Genomic DNA, 19,571 nt, shown 5'->3' with positions numbered 1-19,571 from the left:
TGATAATTATAGCCTGTCACTTATATTTGCTGAAAAGAGAGGCGACTTGATTTGACTTGCTATTCCATTTTATTTCTGTACTGCCTTCCCTCCAAGGTGCTGAAGACATGGCTTCCCCGGCTTTTTTCCCGCAGCAACCCTGCCAAAGGGACTCAACTGCGAGATCTCTCCTGGCTCGAGATCACGCAGTGAGCCTTATGTTTAGTGGGGATTTGAACTCACGTCTTCACAATCCTGGCTCAACATCCCAGCCCAGTCAGTCCAACCAGGTGCCCCAGCCTCTGTGAACAGTGGCCCGGAAAGCTGGGAGAAAATTGCGGTCTTTGCAGCTGAGCACATCTGGTCCGCGCTGCCGCTTGTTGTCCTGGCTGCATTTCCCCTGAAGTTCAGAAAACCACTGAAGGGTTCTGCCTATATCAGTGCCGCAACTTGGAGATGCCTGCTGAGGGATGGCGCCTGATTTCCTCTCCTAAAAATTACTTAACAGCTTTATTCAATTAAAAATGCATGTTGTTAAAATGCATCTAGGAAGTCGAGGGTTTGCCGTTCAGAATGGAGTTCTTTGCCATTGCAGCTTATTTAAGAAAGTAAATATCATTAAGAGTTGGTATAGCATTTTTTGAAATGCTGTCCTGAGATGCCATGCATAAGGGACAGCATATAAAAGTTTTAAATAAATAAAACCCCCAATAAAGAACACTTTATAAGAATGCCAAAACTCTGACAACAGAGGCATTTGTCTCAGCAAATGTTTTTCTTGCAGTATCCTAAAAGCAGCTTCCACTCTTGCATGTAATTAGTCATATCAAAATGAAATCTTATCAATATAATCCAAATTGGACACCATTCTGTGGTTGGAAAGAGTATATTTGATTCCTTTATCTGTTAAATTTATACACCATCCAAGTGCCAAGTGCCCCTGCAGTGGTTTAAAACAATTATTAATATAACAATAATCATGGTTATATTATTACAATAATATAACAACCCATGCAGTGAATATAATAATTAAAATAGCGAAGCATGAAGGATATTAAAGAGCCAGCAGTAAAGTTAATGATCAGAGCTGCAGGTTATAGATTAAAGGCACAATTCCATGCATGTTTAGGCAGGAAAATGTCTGTCGGCCACGCTGTCGCCCACTGGGAGTTCTGCAACCCCTTTCTGTTTATGTTGGCATAGAACTGCACCCTCAAAGTGTTCAGGAAGAGGAAGTATTAACCTGGCCTCGAAGTGGATCTCTCTGGGAAAGGTATTTCAAAGGCAGGTGGGGCCACCACATAAAAGCCCCTTTCCTTGGCTGCCACCCATCTCGCCCTTGTGGGTGGCAGCCTCTGGAGAACGCGAAGGAAGGAACCCAGGGGAACGGCCCGTCTCATGCTGGGAACACAGGTGGTTGCAGCAGGTGTGGCTTTGACAGGTTTCCCCACGGAAAATGGGGAATGGGCAAGCTCAGGAAAGCAGGGAGGGTGTTATTCGCTATTGGCGTGAGGGCTATGTAGGACTTAGAAGTGTCGGGCGAACCGTGGAAAAGCACAGCAGAGCGGGATTTTGCATTGCCTGTTCCAGCCGATACAGCCCGCTCCTTTTTCTCCCCTCTTGCATGGAAGCCAAAGCGGCTTCCATGGCCCTCCTTCATTTTGTCCTCACAACGACAGCCCTCTGAGATAGGCTAGGCTGCGAGTCGACGGCGGCCCCCAGTCAATCAAACCAACGCCCCACACGCTCCGGGAAGGCAGCCCTCACCCATGACCGGCGGGGCTTGCAGGACCATGTTCCGAGGCGGAAGGGCCCTGCTGGTTTTGGATTCCCCCCAGCTGCTGCTTTGGGTCATGCTCCCCCCGCGGTCAAAATGGTTTGCATTTCTGCAAACATCTGGAGCCCCCCAAGCCTGGAGCTGCCTCCCCCTTTGTGCATGCTGATTTCTGGTTCCCCGTCGTTTAAGTCTGCAGCCTCCCGTCAATTATACCGCCGAAATGAAGAGCGCTCGGTGCAACCGGGAGCCAAGCTTTGCTTGCAGAAGGACTGGGGACTTTCTCCAGCTCTGGCTCTCTCAGCTCAGGATTCTTTGCATCTAGGGCAGTTCCTCTTGTATCAGGCTTTGGCTGATGGGCTGTGGGGTTCTGGCGAACAATAAAGGCCACCCCACAAACTCGACCCACCCGGAGCTGGGGGAGCCGGATGTGGTCCCCCCCACCCCCAGGTCCAAGATTCAGCGTAGCATTATGGACTGGAAGGGGCAGCAGCGGTCTCCCGCCAGCCTTTGGGGAAAAGCTGCAGGTGCCGGGGACAGAGACTCTCGAGCGAGCGAGCCCAGCTTGCCATGTGGAGGAGGCATGTCCTGCCGTGGGTGGTTCTCGCACGTGCTGCCAGAGCCGCTGGGGGCTCTGAGCCAGTGCGTCTTCCACCTGCCCCCTCCTTGCTCTGGATCCTCGTCGCTCGGAAGGTACTGGATGACTCACCCAGTTTGGCTGCTTCTGGAAGGCCTCCTTGTTCCCAGAAAGCCGCTTTGGATAGGGTGCCATATGGCGCTTGAGGATGGAGGCACCAGGGGTTCAGGGGTGTGCGGGGAGAAACGGCTCGTTCAGGGGAACGGCTGGGTAATTAATTCCACCTCCTTCTCCGCAAGAAGGCTTGTCTGACGTCTAGAAGTTTTCTTGAGATGCTAGAAAAGGAACCCTGGACAGAAATACACACACACACATGTCGGCCTGCTGAAGAAATACAGAAATAGGTACCTCACTGCTGGCCAGACTTTTTTCGGGGGCGGGGGGGCGGGAGCGAGCCCTGAACACCATATGGAAGACGAAATACGGAATGGGAAAATCCTCGAGACAAAGGCCAAGAGGATGCTTCCCGGGACCTGTGCCTCTTCTTTTCCTGCTGGACATCTGAGGTTTTGCTAGTTCTCATGTCGTTCTATAGATTTCAGGAAGGGGTTTTGCCCTGGTGTATTTCATTTTGGTGTGACTGTGTTTTGTGCTCCTGTCGACCTCTGGTGCATCCGAGTCTGCAATGTTAGCAACCCTTCTTGTCAACCGCAGGGATAGGAAACCCCCAAAGCCGATTCTCAAGACCATTCTGCCAGTAGTCAGTTGCCTTTAGCAGCTGGCAACTTGTGCCGGGGGCTGGAAATTTGGGTGGGGGGTATTCTGAGCCAGTGAAACTCTTGCATATTCAGCAATGGATCTGGCAGCTGCCATTTTTTCTCTGTCAAAATATTCTGTGTAGAAAAAGCAAAACTCGTCTAGATCATCTTGTATATTGGTCATTCTCTGTGCATACAAGGCGAGTGGGGATTTAGCGCACGTGAAAAGGCCATATGGAATGGGCTACATGTGGGTTGCATAGAAACATAGAAACAGAGCGAGTCAGAAGGGGTCTCCTGGGCCATCTAGTCTGACCCCCGGCTCCAGCCAGCTCCGCTCACGGCATGCCCACCATTGCACATTATCTTTATGCAGTTTTAACCTTTTAAAAACTTTAAAAATGGGTTTTTAAAAAGATAACCGTCATGAACAGTCATACAGAATAACGCAAAGGAGAACGAGACTGCTAGAGACATTCTAATAGTGGTGCCCAGCACACAATGGGGGAAGGAAATTATAATCAAGAGTTTTTTTTAGCCACTGGATTCTAAGTGCATGAAAATGTGTTGCCTTGGATGACGGACCGTATGCTCCACAAGAGTCCCGGAGGGCGCAGGGCTCCCAGCACGCTATGTGGTCGCGCTTTTAACACTGATGGAGTCCCTGACACCCCGATTTCCAGATTACGTGACTTTTTCAAACGGGACATCCAAAGTGTCTCCTAGGCCGCTGGTATAAAGTCTGTGGGCCAAATCCTCTTGTCTTTTGCTCTGTCTCCCTTCCCATATATTGAGGCTCTCCTGAAAGGAAGCTCAGAAAAAAGAGAAGAGGATCGCAAATGAAGCAATTCAACGGCAGACACATTTCCTGCTTTGCATAAACACCTGCGCTTGACGTTTGCCGATTCTAGACTCCACATGGGCGTTTTGCATCTCTGACTCTCAGTAAGCATTCAATCTCTCTCTCTCTCCCCATTTAGATAATTGCCTTTGACGAATTGCACATGGATTTCAAGAACCCCATTGACCAGGGCAACCCAGCCAGGGCCGTAAGTCTATACATGTCGTGTCAGAGGTGTGTCCGTCTCTGTGTCCATTCGTTTGTCTTTCTTCCCCCCTTGCCCTCATCTTCCAAACCCGTTTTCCCGTCTCACACTGATCCAGTACCTGTTTATGTTAGGAGGCTGCAAGTTTTGTGGACGAAGCAGGGAAGGTGTTGCCATAGCTCTGTGCTAGGTCAGAAGTATTGCATTCAAGAGATCCCGGTTTCGATCCTCAGCGCCTGCTGTTCGGGCCACAGGTGTGGCTGCCAGTCATTCCTGCTAGTCCGTGCCGGAAATACTGAGCTCGATGGACCCGGCATCTCATTTGGCACTAGGCAACTTCCTGTTCAGATCAGCAATTTATTTAGAATCATGAGGACTAGAAACTTTATTTCTAAGAGAAAGGGGCAGAGCTCAGATCAGAGCACAAATCCCTGGCTTTTCCTGGTAGGGCCAACATGGAAACCCTGTTTCTGGACTATCCTAAGAACGGGCAGTTATTTTGCCTGTGATACATCCTATGATGTTGCAGCGATGTATTAAGAGCAAGATTTCTGTGGCAGGGGCCATGTACCCCTTTCAGAGAACATCCCCCCCCCCCCCCAGTCCTTGGTAGTATTGTTAAAAAGGGCACTTGCTCTCTCCAAGCATCTTTTTTTTCAGCCCTTCCCTCCCCACTAATGGATGAGAAAAAGTCTCAAGATTTGTTTTGGTACATCTGCATACCTTTGAGGCTCCTCAAGCCTTTTGAAAAATCCTCTGTGCATGGCCTTCATTTTGTTTGGGCTCACATGACACTCACAGCCCGAACAGCAGAAGTAGAGAACATACGCTGTGCTGGTCGTTGAGACTTCCCCCGCTAAATAATCCTTGCAATTATAGTCTGGTGAGAATCCTCTCTTGGGTATTTGCGGTGCTTCCACAGGGAATGACAGGGCCTGAAGTCCCCTCAGGCTTCCACCAAATGTTTCATGTCTTTTCTTTTCTTTTTTTTTTGCACATTTTTTATTAAGATTTTAAACTAAAAACTAAAAAAATAATCATCAAATACATCGGACGTACTGGGTCAGCCCCCTATAACATATCTTTTAAACATTCTATAATCATATTCAAATCGATTTATAAAAATTTAAAGACATCTTTAAATCTAAGCCAAGTCCCGTTTTTCCAACCACTCATAAAAAAGGTCCCAAGTTTGATAGAAGTCAGTATCTTCTTTCTCCTTCAATAATAGAGTCAGTCTGTCCATTTCTGCGCAGTCCACAATCTTTTTTAAAATCAGTTCCTCAGTGGGTAGTTCCTCTCTCTTCCAGCATTGAGCAAGCGCAATCCTCGCCTCTGTGATTAAATGTAGTATCAAATACATTTCTTGTTTGCTAATATTTTCTGGTACAACACCTAACAAGAAAATTTCAGGTTTAAAAGCTAAGGCTCTTTGTAGCATTTCCTCGAGCCATTTATGTATTTTAATCCCAAATGTTTCATTTCCGTCAACTGTCTTTCAAGTCTGGCTGGCAAAGTAGGACTCAGACTGGCCCAGGTGCAATCAAGTTGTTTATAGTTGGAACACGCACTGTTTGCAGAAGTTCTGCACTAACGAGGAACTCTGCGATCAGCTTTCCCCAAGGTGGCGCCTTCCAGAAGTGTTGGGCTACAGCACCTATCATCCCCAGCCAACTGTAGCCCAACGCTTCTGGAGGAGATCCTGTTGGAGAATGCCACCCTATGTGGTAAAGTCAGCAGGTACCAGGTACCAGCTGGAAAGAGAATCCCGCGGACGGGAGAGGGCAACAGCGGATCTGTTTTCTTTTCTCACAACTGTCCTACGAGGTAGGTGAAGCAGAGGGTTTAATTAGAGAAGCCCAGGTTTGAACCTGTGACCCCCCCCCCCATGTGCGAACACAGGTATTCTATCTGCCTATGTTAAAACATAGAAACAGAGTGAGTCAGAAGGGGCCTCCCGGGCCATCTAGTCTGACCCCCGGCTCCAGCTGGCTCTGCTCACAACCTGCCCACCATGTGCATGTCTAGCCTATCCTTGAACGCCCTCACCGATGGGGCCTCAACCACCTCCTGTGGAAGCCCATTCCATACCCTTGGGGTCCTGTCAGGAAGTACTTCCCGGCATATGAATTGAACCTTGGTTTCCTGAGCTTTGCTCCATTGGACCACGTCCTGCCTTCCTCTGCAGGGGAGGACAGGTCTCTCCCCACCTCCATGAGACACCCCCTCACATACCTGTATGTCGCCAAAAGATCCCCTCTGAGTCTCCTCTCCTCCAAGCTGAAGAGACCCAGTTCCCTCAGCCTCGCCTCACACGGCTTCCCCTGCAAACCGGCCACCAACCTTGTGGCCCTGCGCTGCACTGACTCCAACTTGGCTACATCCTTCATCATAAACCCATCAGCAAAGCATGTTTAAATAGCAGGAAACAGCCTTGTGGTGTGTGTGTCCCCTCCGCACTTCCCGGAAAGGTGTGTCTTTGGGGGAGTACCCCTTTTTTGCAATCTGGGTCTGTAAGGCGAAGGATTGCAGAAAGCTTTTCAAAGCACAGGCCAGCAGCGGAAGAGGTAGTGGGAATGGGTGGGTGGGAAGGCAGGGGAGAAGCTGTTTCCGGAAGTCCCCCAGGCTTGTTGCAATGCATTTGGTGGATGAAAGCTGGCTTTCATCAGCCGTGCAAAGAGCACAAAGGAATGGCAGGAGCCGGGAACACACAGCCACAGGAATCCTTTGAAATCCCGCCCTGAAAGTGTCGCTCAACAGCCTTCCGCAGCAGCAGGGGGAAGCCACGGCCCCCTTCCCAGCACCGCGCTGCCTCCCCCGCTCTGCGCCGCTGCAGACAGAGCAGTGCCTGGCACCCTTCGCTCAGAGATGGCAGAGGCGGGTTCCCCGCTTCTGCTCAGCCCAGCGCCCTTCCCATCCTCGCGGCGACAATCCCCATTCCTGGGGGAAGCATCTTAGAAGAATCGGACTCTGCATTCGAATCCCCTGTCAGGATCTTGCAGGACTAGCGGTTCTCTCCCTGCCTCTCGCGCTCGGCCACCTCTTGCAGGGTTTTGTGTAGAAAAGCGGGATGAGTCCTAAATTCCTGGGAGGAAGCACCAGATACTGACAGAAGCAAGATAGGCGTGTGTCTCTTGAATAATGGAGAGCCGGTGTGGTGTAGTGTTTAGAGGTTAGGACTGCGAGATCTGGATCTATTTCCCCAGCCAGCCAGGGAGCCATTCATTGAATCTTGGCCTGAGAGTAATAAATTAAGATAAATGGTATATCAGTACATTGCATAAATTGTACATCTTTAGTTATACCCTTATACACGTCTGCATTGTATATTAATAAGCAATACTTGATTAAAAATAATTTGTGGTAATAAGGGAAAGGGAAAACTCCGAAATAAAGCATATAATGGGCAGGACGGCACCCAGTTTATAAAGGCATATATTTAAAAATAAACATATCAACAAATTTTAAAATACGAAACATTTTGACCAAAAATACCAACGTTGAGCCCCTAACTGAAGCTGGAGTTTTATGCCAAACATTCCACATATTAAACTCATATCCGTATTATCTGTGCATTCGTAAAGCAGATGCGCGATTGTCAGTTGTTGTTTTGTTTCATGCACTTTGCATTGCCTGCCTAAAGAAGCAGTTTTAGTGTCTAAGGGAGGGAAGACCTCTGTTCCTGCAAAAGGTGTTGGACTCCAGTTCCCATCAGCCTCAGCCAGTGTGGCCAGGGACTGTGAGAGACGTATGTACCCTAGCATTCCCAGGAGGGTGACAGGTTCCCATCTCCCCCAGCAGAGCCATTGGAAAAGGAGCACTATGAGGAAGTCCTTAAAGAAAGGGAAAAGAGGGGGTGCTTTCCTCACAGTCGAGAGAAACAGGACTTTTCGGAAGACAGCACTTAAACGCGCGCACACACCACACACACCGGAAACCCCACTGCGCTTCAAGTTCATTCGAAGCAGAAGCAGGCGATCAGTTGGGGTCCTGCACTCGTTTGTTCCGCTGAGAAACTCTCCCGGGCGCCAGCGCAACATGGCTGCCAAGGGAGGTGTGGCAGCAGGCAAGCCACCTACCCCAGAGGCGTGAGAACAAGGCAGAAGCCCCGGTGCACAAAACGATTCCTTTGCACCCACAGTTTTCAGCAGCAACTTTCGCGGCAAACCCCAGCCGCCTCTAAGAATATGCTGAAATCAGTTCGTATTAATTAAAAGCAAACATGGGAGCGCTACAGCTCGCGGGCACGAGAAACACAGCCCAGGTGTCCGGAGCCTCCATGTTCCCTAGCCCTGGTTTAAGGGTCCCGCGAACCATTTCAGTGTTGCTTTGGCAGGTGTTTTCAAGAGACAACCTTGCAGGAGAAGATCCAGGGCAAACTGGGAACTCAGGGTGGGAAATCAGGGACACTGTGAGGCTAACGGGGGATGGAAAAGTAGGCTAAACCCAGGGATGCCCCTGAATTCTGCAAACACTGGAGAGGTACGTCTGGCACATGCCAAGGAGGTGGCGGATCTTCTGAGATGCCCCTCCCGTCCCGCAAGTATAAATAGTTTTGTCTGACCTCAATTTTTCTCCTTGCATGGCAGCCTCGGAAGAACGCACGCTCAGCAAATGCAGTCCCTCTGGATCCCTGCTGGGGTGCAGGATTCAGCCCGTGGGAAGGGCAGGGCCGGGCCGGGCCGGGCCAAGCATAACATTTGGGGACTGAGGGTTACGACTTACCAGCCACTTGTAAAGGCACCCTCTCACCACCCCGTCCGTCACCCCATCTCATGAGCTATGAAAGAAAACTTCATATTTCCATTCTGAAATTGTATTTTTGACATTATACCAAGCCCCCAAACGACGCACCCTGTGTGTTGCTATTTTTATTTTTCCTCCACCCCGTTGAAGACACCTACCTGTTCTGGCTGGTGGCAGCACCAGCCCCCCTTTTCCTTGGCCCCGTGCTCCTAGCGAATGCGGTATTTCGCCCATTCTCCTGCCAGCTGGTCCCTTCCTGCTGCGTTTTATGTATTATTTCATTACATTGATAAGCTTCCTGTGGGAATGTTGCAGTTCACACATACTAAAAGCCGAAACTCCATGATAAAATATGCAACCTTTAAAAGTTAAAAACTTAATAAAACTAGAGTTCTTTAAAAGAAAAAAGCAGGAAAAATCTAGAAACACAATGCACATTTTAAAAGAAAACCAGACTAGGCATTTTTTAAAAGGCTTCATTTGAAATTAAAGATACTATTGTATAAGGTGCCTAATGAGTCTCTCTGGGGAGGGCATTCCAAAACTGCTGAAAAGACCCTTTTTTTTTAGAAGTCACTTGCCTCACCTGATTTGGTAAGAACCCTGGAAGAAAAACCTAAGGAATTTTGTCTGAATTTTGTCTGAGCACAGCTTTCTTTGCCTTTCAAGCTGCAAAGCCTGATTGAATTGTTAACGCTTCTTCTGGTTTGGTTCCTGGTTCCCTTACCAGATCTGGGCGCTAGGTGCGTAGATACAGGGAAATTCAGGCTGTCCATAAACATCCATCATGACTCACCATCTGTGGGGCTTCCAGACGAGAATTTCTCTGCTCGGTCGCATGGCTTGCTTCCTTACATGTGCTTGGAACGGTCATATCTTCCATTTGGATCACGAGGGCAGAAATGGTCTGTCTGGAAGCATCGCAAGATTCCGTTTCACCCTCTGCATGGAAATGTGGCTGAGGCAGAGGCTGGGGTCTCCTGCTTGTCTGGACCACCCCATGCCCAGGTCCTGCAAGATCAGGGTGGCTTTGGTTTCACCCAAAGGCCACCCCTCAAATTGGTATTGTCTTTTGTTTCTATCCTGCTTTTTTTTTGCCAAAGAACAGCATTCAGGGAGGCTAACGATGAAAACCTGAAGTGTAACAAAATCTTAACTAAAACATAGCGTGGGAGCTAATAAATGAAAAACACAGCGATCAAAGAAATAGGCAATTTAAAAGCCAATTAAAAAAACCCCTTTGGTGCCAGATGAGCTTATCTGACAAAGGCCTGCATGGAACTAGCAGAGCAAAGGAAAACCAAACGCTTTGCTTGCTGGCAGAGAGGCATCCGTGCAGGGAGGCGACTTCGGCTTCCCTGGCAGCAGGTCCCAGCGCCTGGGAGTGGCCCCGGAGAAGGCCCTGTTGAGGCCCTGGGCCTCAGATTGCAGCTCTTCCATCTTGAGGCTGCGTTTCCACTCATCTCTTGGCCCAGGCTCTGCTTCTGGGAGACCAGAATTGGCAAATTGGGCGTGGCAGCTTCCAGGGAAGGATGCAACCTGCGATAAGCCTCCGCCAGGGCCCCTGGGACAGGTGATGTGACATGGGGACATTTCTGGCCCCTCCTCTCAAATATATTTCTCCAGAGGTACAGTGGCGCATTTAGAAGGAAGGTGCTCGCTGTGGCAGGCAATTCTTTGCCCTCCCCCCAAGTAATCCTGTCCCACACATTTGGGTTCCGGGCAAAAGACTCAACTGCAGCAAAGGATGCCAAAGGCTGCTAGGAGCACGGTTTCTTCTTCAGGTCCAGCAATGCGGAGACACCGAGGAGGGGGGAAGTGTCAGGGAGGGCGCTGCATTCGCTGGCGCCTTTATAGTTGACCCCCTGGATGGTGGGGGTCCAGATTTGAGGGGCATCCACTGGAGCTTACAAAATGATTACCACCAATTAGTTAAAAATACAATTTTGGGATTAAGGGCTGCAAACTAGATAAGGACTGTGCGCTGGATAAATGTGATTTCTGAATGCTTCATTATCCCCGTTTGCTGGCAGATGTATTCCCCATGCGCCTGGCGGATTACACGGCGATGGCGTATCCGAGAGAGGGGACCTGTGTGTCATTTGCTCTCTCCTCCTGTGCTTGGGATTGTTCGGCCTGTGAGGAGCTTTGGGAGAAAAGCACCAGGAGGCCTTGTCCAAATCCCGCAAACTGTGTAGTCATCCTTGCATTTTGGGGTCCCTTGATGGCCATAAACAGCTGACCTGACCATTGCCTTTTTCTTTTATAATGCTTTCTGTGTGTATGAAAGAGAGATTTTCAAAGAGGATTTTATACACAGGCCAGCTCCTTTCTATCTGCATGATCTTATCTATTCTTTAAATCCTGCCCCCCAAGAAACGAGCAAAGGCAGGAATGGAAAACTATTTGCATCGGCTGGACTGAAACCTGATAGAATCCAAAGCGCCCAAGCCAGGTTGCTCAAGCAGGAAACACAGGGGGCACATCTGTTCTCACAAGCCTCATTTTTGGCACGAACTCCAGGCTTCTTGTAAAGAACAGGGCCAATTCTGCATGGGGAGCCTCAAAGGTGAGCAAGTTCAGGCAGCTGCCAAGAGCCTCACTCTGGCAGGGCCCAACTGAGAAGATCCCCCCCCACCACCTGCACCAAAGACACACTTCCTCTTCAACATTCAGTTTTTAAACCCAGGTTTAAAACGGACACTAGGAATCTGAAGATGGGTCAGCGGAGGGCAACGAAGATGCTATGGAGCCTGGAAAATAAGCCTTATGATGAGAGGCTGAAGGACTGGGCTTGTCCAGCCTTGAGAAAAGAAGACGACGAGGTGACATGATAGCACTCTTCAAGTACCTCAAAGGCTGTCACAGAGAGGAAGGAAAAGACCCCGTCTCGCTCTTTCCAGGGTATAGGACATGGAACACTGATCTTAAACTGTACACACCAGGTGCTGGCTAGACACAAGGATGAATTTCCTGACTGCGAGAGCCGTATGACAGCGGAGCCAGCTGTCAAGAGGGGTTGTCAGCTCTTTCACGCGAGAGGCATGCAAGAAGAAAACAGACGGTTATCTGAGTCCTGCGCCAGCAGGGGTTGGATCCAAGGGCCTTCTTGGCCCTTTCTGGCCCTCCTCTTCTACATGTCACCACTTGCCAAAGGCCTCTTGCTTTGGCCCAAGGTGGAACAAGAGACGCCCTCCGAGAATTGGTGCCAACGTGCTGGCAAGGGGTTGCGACTTTAGTTTACGTGCCGGGGAGCATTGGCGCTCCTCCAGGGGCGCACGTCCGCCCCGAAGCACCTTAGACACGCGGAGGACAGATAGGAAAGGCCCCTGCCCCAAGGAGGTGCGGGGCAGGAAGTCCCTGGCATGAGCCATCCCAAGAAAGGGCTGTGGAGAGAGAGCCACGCAACCCAGCACAGTGCTGTCTCTCTGGACGGGCAGTGGCTCTCCCGGCTTTTGGGGTGCGGCCTTTCAGAGTGCGGCCGGAGATGCTGAGAACGGCCCCCGGGACACCTGCGTGTGAACTGTTTGTGCCACAGTGTTATTTATCTTATAAAGCACGCGAGATCTGAGCCTGTTTCTACTTTTTGATACCTTCCTCCTTCCAGATTGTGTTTCCAGGAACAGATGCTGAAGAACTGACCACTGGGAGTGGGGGGTGCAGGGCAAGCAGCCTCGCCAATCCAGATGGGTAGGGACTGCCCCTCCATCATCTGCACCCAGCATAGGGATGATGGGAATTGCAATCTAAGAGATCTGGGGGGCAACAAGTGTGGGGAGCAGGCTGATTTGGAAGGACGGAAGGATGGATGGATGGATGGAAGGAAGGAAGGAAGGACAGAAGGCAGGCTGGTGGCATTTTTATGTTGTACCTGTGAGAGGCTTAGGTGCTTTGCAATTAGATTAAAAACAAACGGATCAATTGCTCGCTGCCCTCAGAGAGCGTGTGGCATTGTAAGGAGAGCACGGAAGGACAAAGCGAGAGAGATGCTAAGCGAGAGGCAAGCGAGAGAGATGCTAATATGCTCAAGGATACCCATTTAGCGCGGAGGCTGAGTGGGAGATAACTTTCCCAAAGGTCAGAGCCCGGAGCAGAGCGGAAAGCTCTTTTCACCACCGATGCTTTTCTGTTGCTCTTATTAATATTTATGCCGCTAGATGAGTTTGCATGTTTTCCAGCTGCCGTGAAGCCAATGGAGAAGTGTAGCTTGTCTAGCTCGGCGCACACTCCTTCTCCGAATGCCAATCCTTGTGCATCCAAAACTGCTTCACCCACAGACAAGAAGGAGGCGACAGCAGCTCCAGGGGAGAATCTGCAAGGTTTGCAGGCGTACCAGAAACGCTCAGGGAAATTCCCCACACATACACACCAAGCTGGGGAATCCCAAAACAGTTCAGCGAGGATTGAGCGTGCTCGGGGGCTGTGGAGCGCTGCTGATGGAGCGTTGCAGGGAGAGCATGGAAACTTGGGAGGAAGGGAAAGAAATGGGCAGGCCAGCCGGCTGGAGTCTGGACTAGGAGCGCTCTGTGCTGCGACGTTTTGCTACAGATCCCACGTGCTTGTTTTCCAGTCCCCCTTCCTGCCCAAGCCGCCTCAAGGGGTTGGAAATAAAAAGTAGTCACAATAGAATAACAGCAACATTCACCACTGCCCCTTCTCCAAGCAGTTTGACTTTTGCGTCTCTCATTTTGTGTTTCTGTGCAGAGGGAGAGATTGAAAAACATCGAACGCATCTGCTGCCTCTTGAGAAAGGTGAGTCTCGCGCTGCGGGTATCTTTCCCTTTCATTTCACCTTCTCCTTGGCATACCCTTTACAATATGGCTGTCCCATCCCTGGAGGCCGGCCTTTCTCGGAGACCTTGCCTCAGCTCCCCAAGGAGTCATGTGCAGAGAAAGATTAGGGCAGGTTTCAAGTTTCTCCAGCTTTGAGCCTAAACCTGCCCTAATTTGAGACCCACGGAAAATCGATAGCGGCCAATTGCCTGCTCGAATCAAATGCTCTATTTGCATAAGTGGACGTGGAAATCTGATTAAAGGAGAGGAGCTGGAGGCTGGCATGCCGTTCCCTCTTCTTCCTTCCTCCTGGCAGGGGGCTTCCTGGCTTTGACGCAGCCCTGCCCTTTCCGCAGCTGCTCTCAGCGGCTCTCCTCAGAGGCGCTTCCTGCCCGTAAAAACTTTAAGCCACCCAGCCGGCCTGGTGTCCTCCAGACGTCGACTCCCATCAGCTCCACCCAGCAGAGCTGAAAGTCAGGATACCGAGCGCGGTCATCCAAAAGATCCCAAACGGGGTGACTTAGAGCTCGCTCTGCCTGCGTCTGATCACAGCGGCGTGGAAGTCGCTTCCGTCAGCTGCACTTCTGCCTCCTGTTTGGATGGCTTCAAAGGGGATCGGACCAGTTCCTGGAGAGGAAGCCGACTGGTCCTGATGGCTGCAGGGCACCTGCAGTATCAGAGGCAGCCTGTGCCCCAGTGGCTGGGGAACGTGGGCAGGAGGGTTGTGGTACCCTTGTGGTACTCTGCTGTGTACTGCACATTCCATGCGGAAGAGGTTGGGTGCTGTGTGAACTGAACGCATAGAAACAGAGCGAGTCAGGAGGGGCCTCCCGGGCTATCTAGTCTGACCCCCTAGTTCAACACTAGATGGAATGAACTAGTGGGCTGCTTTAGCCTATGTCCTTTTCAGCCTTTTGGAACGGTCAGGGAGGACATTAAGGAAACCTTTATGGTCAGGGGAAGGGGGATGCCCCTTTGGAGGACCCTAAAGAGATGATTTGGTACCTTGGACCTGCACCCCTGCCTTAAAGAGACACACTTTCTCAGGGTGCTTTGAGATGGACCCCTCCAAGGACCATCAGTCCAAAGATATTGACCATAGGTTCCCGTTTTCCCTCCTTAAAAAGTGCTTTTTGTAAGAAAAAAGGGGGTTCAAAGGGAAAAAAATTCTCCTGTAAAATTCTGTGAATGAAGTAGAGCTTATGGCAGAATAAAAGCCATGTGTGGAAGCTTGCTTTTCCACTCAGACACAAAGCTTACTTAGTGACTCTGTGCTAGTTCAACCAACCTATGAGGGGGAAAGCAGACTCGGGACACAGCTTGTGCTCCTTGAAGGAAGGGTGAGATGACAACGAAATGAGCAAATAAACCAGTTTAAGTGCTTGTGAAGCCACGTCGAGCATTGTGGATCCTGTACTGAGCAGGGGGGTTGGACTAGATGACCTTCATGGGTTCTTCCAATAAAATCGTATGATTCTAAGTCTGCAGAGTGCAGCCAACCTGCTCGGCCTATTTCCCCATGCGTAACTTATTCTAGTAAAATGGATTGATGTTAGCAACTCGGCTTTGTATCTGCATTTTTTATTTTTATTTTTTTGCTAGTTTGGACAAATGAAGGCTGTTCTTCAATGCTGCCCTTCCATCATTCTGTTGGCTATCCTAGTAAAATTAATTGTTTCTAGAAAGTGTAAGCCAACTGGAGTCCCTTGAATAAGGCAGGGTATACATGCAATATAATAATAATAATAGTAGTAGTAGTAATAATAATAATATCATCAGATTAATAATAGGAATTGAGTGCTATTACATTGATTATTGAAACATTGTTTGCAATTTTGCTAGCATTTGAGTCATTCTTTGTGCTTCAGTGTGATCTTGAATATTTTTGGATGGTATTAGGAAGAGGAGGATGGTGGTACACCACTCTGGGTACAATATTGGCAGAAAAGAGGACTATAAATAGAGCCAAGTTTGCTGGACTTTCTATTTGAGCCTCTCTCTCTTGCAGCTCGTGGTTCCCGAATATTCCATCCACGGCCTTTTCTGCCTGATGTTTCTCTGCGCGGCTGAATGGGTGACTTTAGGACTTAACATTCCTCTGCTTTTCTACCACTTGTGGAGGTGAGATCCTATCCAAACTTCAGCCATCTGTGACCTGGCATTGCCTTGGTGTAGCTCAAGGATTTTTGCAAGTTGACTTGGTGGTTTCCTGGCTTTTCTGCAGGCTGCTCCCTATCCTAGGAGGCTGAAATGCCTCTTCTAAAGCTTAGTTATCATTATAATTTTTTACATTTCTATACCACCCACCATCAAAGCTCTCCGGATGGTTTACAACAATAATCACACAGTCAAGTCGCCCATCCAGATTCTTGCCAGGCCGGATGCTGCTTAGCTTCCAAGATCAGGCAGGACCAGGCAGGGAGAGCTGTAAGCCACAATACCCTGGCGTTTTTGCCATTTCGGCCCACCCTTTCCTACCTTGAACTGCAGCTGTCACTGCGTCTTCAACATCCAGTTTGGTTCTCACTACCCTGCATTGACCACAAAGCTTGTAACAACCGTCTTTCCAGAACTGGAAGTCCTTAATTGAGTCTTAGCATAATGAAGTTGCATTCCTAAATGATTACGACTCTTCCATTTGTGAGGCTGTGCCCGTACTAGCTTCACGGGACATTTGAACATGTTTCTATTCACAAGCAATCATTTATAGCATGAGATATGGGACACATAATATGTGGAATAATGTACAATATTTGACTCCCTCTTTATTATTCATTTTAAAAATACACCCCTTGGATCCCCATGTTTAACATCCCGGGTGCTGAACTGAAGCTCGGATGAGATTTAAAACAACAAACAAACAGAGACATCCCATAAACCTGACACAGTTTCCTTCCCTTGATTGTGTTAGTTGCAAAACTTGTCCTGTTTGCAAAAAGCAAAATGAATAGCTGGAGGAGCTCATTCTGTTCCCTGCACTGAGACCAACCTGTAAGGATTGTTAAATTATAATCTATTCTTGTATGCCTCTGTAGGTTTGAAGTAGCTGCTCTGAAAATTGGTGCTAGCAGTGGTGGGAAAGAGAGAGACATTTGTATTTGCAGAAATAAACCCTTATGCAGGGGTCAGCAATTATCCCCTGACCCCTCGGTGGCCACCCAAAAATGGATTATCAGTGATGCATCCAGGTAAATTTGGAGTGGAATCCTAGTGATTCTGCTTCACTGCTAAGCAGACTCCAAAATCAAAGGCTTCGGAGATTGCCGGGCTGCATCTGTTGGTCAGGAGGAATAAAAGCCTTGTTTTTGTGCACTTTGGAGAAAGGCAGGCGATGACCCAGGAATTCTTACATTTTAGTCCCCTGGCCTACTCCGCTCCCCACTCACCAGAACGCTCTCCTTCCTCCTCCTCTAAGGTCACTTTCCTATTAGCACATGCCTAATTTCAGGGGAAATGTTAATCTGCATTGTTGAGTACCACTGTGCTAAACGCCTTGCTCTGAATGAATGTGGAGCACACCCCAGAAAAACGTGGCATCCCCAAAACAGGTCAGCATTCAAGGGTCAAATGGGGCAGCAGGGGAGAAAAAGGGATTTTTTAAAATAGCTAACCCATTTTGCATGGGGATCACTTGTAACGAGGAAGGACTCGAAACGCAGTGTTTTTCAGTTGACTCATCTAAACAGTTAGGTGTTCAAAAAATAAGAACTCGGAAGAGAGCTGGAAATTTAGGGCAGAGGCTTGGAGTCGTGTCCCTTCCCAGCCACACTGGTGCAAGACTTTCTGCTGCCTGTGGCAAAGGACAAGCTCGTGTCCCTTTCTCATGCCAATGTACAAACCCAGCCACTGCATGTGCCTCAGCTGATTCCATACAACATAGTTAAGACAACAGGCCAGCGCAGGGGGCACAGAAATTCCTTTCCACGGCCACCACCGCCACCCCCAGCACTTCCCACCTGAGGTGACAGGGCTGGACCTGCTTCCTGGACACCTTACTCAAGCTCCCCCCTTTCCCCCCAGGTACTTCCACCGCCCAGCGGATGGCTCAGAGGTGATGTACGATGCCGTCTCCATCATGAACGCCGACATCTTAAACTATTGCCAGAAAGAGTCGTGGTGCAAGCTGGCCTTTTATCTGTTGTCATTCTTCTATTACCTGTACAGGTGAGCACCAAGCATTTTAGAATTGCAGTTGGGCAGTGAGTGTTTCATTGCACATAACCACAATCCTTCCAGTCACAGCAAGATGTATTTTTAATGTACTGATCAAATCATGTGCAGCAATAGCGGGCGCTGATGCTTTGTATTACTATTATTAAGAATAATTCCTGCATTCCGTACCACCTGGTGCTCAGGGCAGCTAACAAAGTAATAACAATCAAATACAGTAAATGTTTAGACTAAGTGCCCAAGATGGCATCCTTACTGTATTCAATTCGTATTACCTTACACACCAGGTAGCAGAAATGCATAAACGGTATGATAAAATGGTGATGATGAATAATATTAAGTTGTGTATATGATAAACTGATTTGTTCAGTATGTTAATTTTTTCTTTTTTGCTGAAATTGTAAGTAACTGTGGTTATGTAGAACAGCTGGGTTCACCCAACACAGCAAGTTATCCTGCAGAGCTACCACTGTGCCTGGGTTTTGACCGTGATCTACCCAATAGACTTTGAAATGGTTTCTAGAATTTCTAGGATTTTCTAGGATTAGGTATCCAGGTCCTTAACGGCTTGGGACCGGGTACCTAAAGGAACGCCTTCTTCCATATTTGCACCAATTTATTCTGACACAAGCTTCCATGGAGCAAAATAAGTTCCCATGGAATGTTACGAAGCACATCAGGTTTATATAAGGATCAAAAGGAAATTAAATTCACAAAGGGCTGGCATAACACTCACCTTATTAACAGCATTCATTCCTAATGCCATTTCTGTTGATCACACAAACATCCTGACACCAGGTTAGCCAATTAACACATGGGGTGTGATGAAGAACCTTTATTATGATTAGTTGCAGGGTGTTTGTGCAACAGACCAAAACAAGCACTCTCGAGAAACTAAGAATGACAGAATTCTGAGCCCACAAATTTGTTTCAAGCCCCAGAAGGAATTGAAGCAAGAGTTCTAATTCTGCCCACGCAAAAACGCCCAGTCCTGATTGTGTGGCCCAGCTATGGTTCTGCAGATGCTTCGGCCTACAACTCCCAGGCACGCTCACAATTGGCTATGCCTGCGTAGGTCAGTGGGAGCTGTAGGGCAAAACATCTGGAGAGACACAAATTGTTTGCCTGACAGAGCAACTGGGAGGAAGGAAGTGGGGGCGAACAGGCTGTGTCCATGACACGGCTCTTTCCCAGTAAGCCAAGAATCCTGGCTTATTGTTACATGTGAATGCAACTATTGGCTGTTTAATTAAGAATACTTTACAAGCATATCAAAATACAAAAGGAACATTTTTTTAGACAACTCTGAATTCCTGTTACTATCTTGAGAGCAAGACTTAATCTTCATTGTGGCTTCACACTGATGACAGATGCTTTCTCTTTTCTTTTCTTTTCTTTTCTTTTCTTCCCTTCCTCTCTCCCCCTTTCACACCTTTTTCTTCCTCTGCTCCTCCTGCAATTCAGTATGGTTTATACGCTGGTGAGTTTCTAACAGAGCCAGTAGAAGGGAGCGGGGGGGGATCCTTAAGCTGGTTCCCAGTGACTCCTCTGGGAAAGCCCCCGCTCACCAGGACTATGAAATTATCTGGCGGGGGGGATGGACCGTCCTCAGGCCTGAAGCCCCTCCATGTCTGAAGCCAGCAGCTCTGCAAGACTTTCCTTTCCTGGCTGCCTGGGACACCAGTACTTCTGCTGCCTCATATCGGAGGAGGGCCGCCCTATCACCCCCCTTCCTCCCCCTGTTCCAG

General features: G+C 48.8%; 1 protein-coding gene across 1 annotated transcript; it reads left to right on the top strand.

Annotated features, from left to right (window-relative positions):
• Positions 1–2,525: 2,525 nt before the first annotated feature.
• On the top strand, positions 2,526–19,315 carry LOC123032500 (protein cornichon homolog 2-like). The gene is made up of 6 exons (XM_044448395.1): positions 2,526–2,600; positions 4,069–4,137; positions 13,585–13,632; positions 15,662–15,774; positions 17,674–17,817; positions 19,288–19,315. Exons 1-6 carry the CDS (start codon positions 2,526–2,528, stop codon positions 19,313–19,315), a joined length of 477 nt encoding a protein of 158 aa, XP_044304330.1.
• Positions 19,316–19,571: the final 256 nt, after the last annotated feature.

This window comes from Varanus komodoensis, unplaced genomic scaffold (genome assembly GCF_004798865.1).
Source record: "Varanus komodoensis strain SLA01 unplaced genomic scaffold, ASM479886v1 scaffold55, whole genome shotgun sequence".
NCBI classification, from domain to species: domain Eukaryota; kingdom Metazoa; phylum Chordata; class Lepidosauria; order Squamata; family Varanidae; genus Varanus; species Varanus komodoensis.
This window is presented reverse-complemented; position numbering and strand designations above follow the sequence as displayed.